This window comes from Betta splendens, chromosome 5 (genome assembly GCF_900634795.4).
Source record: "Betta splendens chromosome 5, fBetSpl5.4, whole genome shotgun sequence".
Lineage (NCBI taxonomy): Eukaryota > Metazoa > Chordata > Actinopteri > Anabantiformes > Osphronemidae > Betta > Betta splendens.
Genome location: NC_040885.2, coordinates 8,568,951 through 8,575,794, shown reverse-complemented (window position 1 = coordinate 8,575,794; position 6,844 = coordinate 8,568,951). Strand labels below are relative to the sequence as shown.

Sequence of the window (6,844 nt, the reverse complement as noted above, 5' to 3'; positions counted from 1 at the left end):
ACTGTGGCTTGGAGAGTGGATGGGAGCAGATGGGAGCTCTATCACAGGTCTGACCTGTCTGACTAAAAGAAATCAACTCACGTAATTAACATGTTACCAATTTAAACATACAGACGTGAAAACAAGGATGTCAATCAAACATCTGGACAGTTTAGAGCTTTAATAAGGTGAGAGTTGAGCATCTGTCTGTCTCAAGAGGATGATTCACTGTTAACATGGTCAAACGTTTTCCAGATGTTAGACTGTGTTGAAACAACAAACATATTTGCTGAATATGATATGAAAGTGGTTGAGTTAAACTACGAGTAAGCAGAAAAGCTCACAGGCGACATTTATTCACCAACAGACTCTGCGCAGGTGTTTTATTGCCTCTTGACTTTGCATTTCCACGTGTCTGTTACAAATAAAGACACCGCGTCCTGTTTAGTCTCCAGCGAGAAAGGTGCGTTTGTTTTAAGTCCCACGTTGCACAAGTGGGCGGTAGACAAGAAAAGTGGAGCGGAGAGAAACAAAACGACCGATCACCCCGTCCGTACAACTTACAGGCGCAGCCTCCTGGTCGTTGCGTGCGCCGCTGCTTCTGGTTCCAACCCAGTCAGCGCTCATGATGAAAACTTACTGAAGGTTTCATCGATACCTCGTATATGGACGCGGCCAACCCCTGCGAACCCGTCCTGCCGCGCTCTGCGGGACCACCGGGGCCGCCTCTCTCTCACTCGCGGAGCCTCGGACTGGATGGAGAGCAAGTTGCGCGTGCGGCGCGCAGCACGACGCGCCGGACCGGAGCCTGAGCGGACGTCGCCTCCACTCCCTTCGGACGGAAAACATGCGAAGCCCGCGTCGGGGCGTCTCAGTCGGTGCCCACAAACTCCAACCGGGAACTCCTTCGACGCGTTTCGGCTGCGCCTCCGCTGAGCGCGCGCGCATTTAGCGTCGGGCGAACATGACTTCGGCGCTGCCTCAGTCCAAAGCCCTGTACATCGGGATGGAGGCGGTGATCGCCGTGTCCTCGGTCATCGGGAACGTCATGGTGGTCTGGGCTGTGCGCATCAACCGGTCCCTGCGCGACACCACGTTCTGCTTCATCGTCTCCCTGGCCTTGGCTGACATTGCGGTCGGGGCGCTCGTCATCCCGCTCGCCATCACCATCAGCATCGGACTCCAGACCCACTTCTACAGCTGCTTGCTGGTCGCCTGCACGGTGCTCGTGCTCACGCAAAGTTCCATCCTGGCGCTGCTGGCCATCGCCATCGACCGCTATCTGCGAGTCAAAATACCCATGAGGTAGGCCTAAAGGTGAATTCCTCTAGTTTTCATTATCGCGTCTTATTTACAGGAGCCCCCCCGCGTGTCTGGAGCGCCGCTCCCACCAAGGGCACCCACCGAAGCGGCCACAGCCTAGATTCCACTTTCCCCCCCCTCTCGGTTTAGCGTCATACGTGGAGCTGAGGTGTGTCTGACCGGTTTCGGTGGTGGGTTATTTACCGTGAATGTTGCGCTAAACCGCACATCAGTCTCGGCTGCGAATCACAGCCAGTCAGTGATAAAGTCTTTGTTGTGTCGACTGTAAAACACCTGATTTTATTGTTCACACAGAGCGCCATTGACACGCATTCGTGGACTTATTAAGTGTTTATTTATACCAAAACATTTATTATTTATTTAGGTAATTATTGTACCGTGGTCTGTTGGATGTTATAATTGAAAATGATCCGTGCTAATAGATGCCGTTGCTGCTGAATTAGTTGGGCTGCGCTGGTGTTTTTAAATGACTTTAAACGTTAACAATAAACAAATGAACCCAACACAGACACAGCAAACACTTCCATGTAAATACAGGTGATCACCTCTGTGGGCAAACACAGCCACTGCTATTTGCATTGAGAAGCGCTCGGTGCCGTTGGACGCGGAAACCTGTCGGCTGTTCAGTTCGGCCGTCGGTTCAGAGGAGCACGTGGCATCGCAGCCCGCGTGTCCGTGGGGCCCGTGTCCTTACGGGCAGCACCTCCGCGGAGGCTGGGCTGATTTTCACACGGTGGATTCTAGCGTAAGCCTCGTTGTTGTGATGCTGTGAAGCGCCGGGGCTCCTGCAGAGAACGCATGACTGGTCAATAGGCTCAGGCTGGATGCTTGATGCATTGCATAATTTCTCACACAAAGACACAGTGTAAACTATGCACACGTACACATGTTGTATCATAATAATTAGAGTCTTTTTTGTTTCCTATGTCTATAGTAAAAAAACAAGCATTTTAATGAAGTCACATATCTAAGAAAACATATTTCCACCTTGTAGATGGATCCTTTTATCCAGAGACTCGGTTCAGACTTCACACCCCTGTGAATTCTTTTTACTGTCTCGTGGCACAAGTGATAATGTGAAGCACAAATTGAGTCCGCCTCCCTAACCCAAGCCTGGCGCTCTTGAGGGACGCAGTTTAACAAGCGCTGATTGCTTTTTATAGCCGAGGAGGTCCGGACGCACGCTGTCGCGATAAGGGCCGGCCTGCGTGTGATCAGAGTGCGCTGCAGATATGGCAGGTGGGCTCAGCCGGGGGGGAGATGAGGATCAAAATCCCACGGGGGGAAAGAATGGATGATAGAACGGTGACGTCCGGAGAGCAGTGTTCCTTGGGAGGACGGCTGATCTGTATGCGGAGCAACGCCCGACTCTGGAAGCAGCTGAATGGGGAGTTGTGACGGCACAGGCTGAGATGAAGCCTGACGTCACATACAGGAAGACCTGCGCCGGTCAGGCTCTCCTTAGACGTCCTTCCATTCGCTCGCCCGCGCTCTCGTCTGCCTCGCGCCGGCTGAACTGATAGAAGAGCCGCTGCGGCACATGTGTCAGTGTTTGTGTTGCAGCCGGGAGGGTTAGACGGGAGCCGGACGCGATAAGATGGGAGAAAAATGTGCATCTCAAGTGTGGGATTGGGAGAGCGCGAGAGAGAGAGAGAGAGCGAGCGAGAGAGAGAGAGAGAGAGAGAGGGAGAGAGAGAGAGAGAGAGAGAGGGAGAGAGAGAGAGGGGGGAGTTGGAGCTCTGGGGATTCATGCGCAGTCCTTTGATCTGACTGAGTCAGCTGCTGGTCCTGAAAAATAAAGGCTGGATAGAAAAGTCAACAGGCGACTGCAGGATTCACCGGTGTAGGTTAAACAATGACTAACACCGTACGAGGGTCCGTTTACATTCTGCTGGAGCTAAATCATCGAACCTCCCGCGAAATCACCAAAGCATTACAAACAGTGGTGTCTGGAGGCCTTTCCCACACTTTTCCTCTTTTTATTGTTCGAGCTAACTTCTCCTTGAGATAAGCCTGTTTAAAAGCCGCCGTCTCCACAGAGACGTAAATGATGGTTTTAGCCGCTTAAGTAACTGAACACACTATTGCGCAGTGTAACACAGACAGGACTATTACAGCACTTATTGCTGAATTCATTCATGTTTTTCTGTAACAGCCTGGTTTGGTAATTTTCTTCTTCTTTTGAATTTAATTAAAGTTTCACATAAATTACAGCCTTTAATTATGAGTACTAGAAGATACAAAATACTGTGAAACGTTTTTGAAGAATGTTCCTGATAGATAAATATGTATATTCCTGTCCAGTTTGTCCAATGACACATTCTCTAATGTTTCCTGGCCTCTGTTTTACCGTAGCTACAAGCGAGTGGTGACCCCTCGGCGAGCCGGCACAGCCGTGTTGCTGTGCTGGCTGGTGTCCATCATCGTGGGCCTCACGCCTATGTTGGGGTGGAACAACCTGCACCGCCTCCGGGACAATGGCTCCGTGATTACCGACGACCTCCTGGTGACCTGTGAGTTCGAGACAGTCATCAGCATGGACTACATGGTCTACTTCAACTTCTTCGGCTGGGTGCTGCCCCCGCTGTTGCTCATGCTGGCCATCTATGCCGAGATTTTCTATATGATTCACAAGCAGCTCAACAAGAAGGTGAGTCTATTCGTCTCACTGGACGTGGATATGTAGCGATCGCAAGCTAATGAACTGTTAAAATGGTGTAACCGTCGAAGGATTAGCCTAAAGCTACATTTGTATGCTGACGATTATGTGCTTTCCCCCTGTGTAGGTGACAGCTAGCCACACGGACCCCAGGCGCTACTTTGGCAAAGAACTGAAGCTAGCCAAGTCGCTGGCCCTTGTTCTCTTCCTCTTCGCAGTCAGCTGGCTCCCGCTCCACATCCTCAACTGCATCACCCTCTTCTGCCCGACGTGTGACAAGCCGGTGTTCCTCATTTACATCGCGATCATCCTCACCCACGGCAACTCCGCCGTCAACCCCATCATTTACGCCTTCCGCATCAAGAAGTTTCGCACGGCTTTCCGGAAAATCTGGAAACAGTACGTGCTCTGTCGCGATCCAGCTGGACAGTTTCCTCAAAGAGGGAGCCAGAGAATACCGAGTCATGAGACGAGGCTGAGGCAGAACGATGACGATGACGATGTGTGACCATTGGCAACTAATTGGATTGAAAGTTTCACATCAGTGCTTCGCTGAGTACAAAAGGACTCTGGCTTTACTTTCACGCTTGAGGGATTAATAGTCAAATGGCCATAATGGCCCAGAAGGATGTCAGAGGGATGAAACATGAGGGAACTCCATCGTGGACCGGCTCATTTTCTCCATTCACTGCGCTCTAAAAGGAGGTGATGGCGACGAGACTCTTGAAACCGACTTTAATTTAGATATGACTGATTGTTTGTTTCTCCAGTGGCTCACAAAGTGATGATGCCATTTTACGGGATAAGGGGCTTCTCATCAGTTTCAACACCAACCTGTTGAACCTGAACCAGTGAGTGTACATTAGTAGCACACGCGGTACCATAGTATCAGCTGTACTGTCTTTTTTTAAATAACTGATGTGAATGACCTCATAGTTTGGCATCTTACTTGCTTCGATCCGTGGCCTTACAAATAGAAAACAACGAGGTGCACGACTCTAGCACGTGAAGGTTTTTTACATCATGAGGCCATTCGACTGACAGAACGGCTCATGCTACTGTAGCTAATATATAACAATGGGAACAACACGTGCGGCTACTCCAGTAGCTGTCGCTGTAACAGTGATGTGATGCTGAATAGAAGCCTGTGAACTGGAGATCTGCTGCATCTCCTGTAGAACCCTGTAATGTACCTGTTGTACATTAGTCCTGTGTGGTCTTTAAAAATGTGACCTCCTGTGAGGAAGAATTATACCTTCACTTCCTCTGTGTTACACTGCTGACTCAAAGCAAACTCCTTTTGCCCTTTAACATACTAAATGGGGTTTGTTTGACATGGAAGGTCCATTTTGAGGTGGAACTGCTGACATTTTCTGTATGTGTGTAACTAATGTTTGTACAGATGTACATGTGCGATACTGTATAAAATTACCTCACTAAGCAAAGCCACCTTTTCATATCTCTTTCCCGCTAAATTCATAGATTAGGGACATGACAAAAGAGTATAGTAAGTAAACACATGTCACACATATATTATGATAAACAGATATGTTGAGCGCCAATTTGAATTCATCTTGTTGTGTTTGCATTATCAGCTGGAAGCATCAGACGTCACTTTGCATCTTACAACACAGGAAGCCTCTCGTGTCTGGGGCGCGTCCGAGCCCATGACGGGTGGGAAGCAGCTTTTTCTGTGCACATATCGATCTCCTGTCACTGTGTTGGTGTATTAATAAACGGGGAGGTGTGGGAGCCCAGGGTGGTGGTAGAAGGGGGACAGGAGGTTAGAGTGATGCAGAACTCATCAGGAGTTTAGGTCAAGGCGCTGGTGCTCTCCCACCTGTGACACAGACATGTTCTAACGGGCTCTTATTGCTTCTACAGAACCCACACACTCGCTGTCCCGGTTACACAACTGCGCTTTTGTGGATTTCTAATGGTTCTTGTGAAATATTGTTACCTTGTATTCATATGTGAACTGCTTTTAAATTGATATGTGAAGGACTGTCATGTTGCAACTCACTGACGTTTGCTTGTGGGGGGTGCAGATGTGTATCACATCTTTGGTGAATCTTTGAATTTGCATTATTGACTGAACGCAAACTGTCCTAATGAGGCTGAACTTGATCTTGAGCTATCACAGCCCATTAGATGGACAGTTTAACCCTTTCCTGTCCTGTGAAAGAGCAATTTGGTTTCTTATAAAAACACCAAGAAAGTCAGAAAAATGATTTAGATTTAATGTTTGTAAAATGTATTAACCTCTTCTGGAACCTTTTGACTTTTGTATTTTTTACAATATAATTAAAGTTAATTCAGTTTAGCTTTAAACACACGATCATACTCTTTCATGCCGAAGTGAAAAAAGAATCTCACAAAAAATACTCTCGTATTTGTATCATAGTAAAAAATACATCATGATGACAAAACAAAACTCTGAGCACCCAACCATCTTATCACTGAAATTCAACTGAAATTCTAGGGAAGTTGGTGATATTTACAATTCAGATCACATGGTACCTCCCTCGGTGTCATGCTGTTGTTCCTCTGTTATAAGTCACATATTTGGCACACTTTTCTGACTTCCTGATTTACTTAGTTGCACCAAGACGTCTCCACAGCAGTCGATCTGATTCGTCAGGTGCAGGCGTAGCGAATGACATCATCAGCTGCTGCACGGCACAACGCTGCTTGGAACATGGCCATGCTCAATACCATTAGTTCCACTTGTATCAGCTGCTATAAAAAGCCATTGTGACTTGATTGAGACGACATAACACCATCAGCATTATCATCTGGCTCTTAAATTCACTGTCAGTGCAGCACTTAATGTCCTGCACATCTCCCCCCCTAGTCGTGTTTGAACTGGGTTCATGCCTGGTC

At 48.1% G+C, this 6,844-nt stretch overlaps 1 protein-coding gene across 1 annotated transcript; it reads left to right on the top strand.

Moving 5' to 3' along the window:
• The first annotated feature begins 296 nt into the window (after positions 1–296).
• LOC114856111 (adenosine receptor A1-like) lies at positions 297–4,890 on the top strand. The gene is made up of 3 exons (XM_029151795.3): positions 297–1,284; positions 3,658–3,952; positions 4,089–4,890. The coding sequence occupies exons 1-3, from the start codon at positions 944–946 to the stop codon at positions 4,467–4,469; spliced, it is 1,017 nt and encodes a 338-aa protein (XP_029007628.1). The 5' UTR covers positions 297–943; the 3' UTR covers positions 4,470–4,890.
• Positions 4,891–6,844: the final 1,954 nt, after the last annotated feature.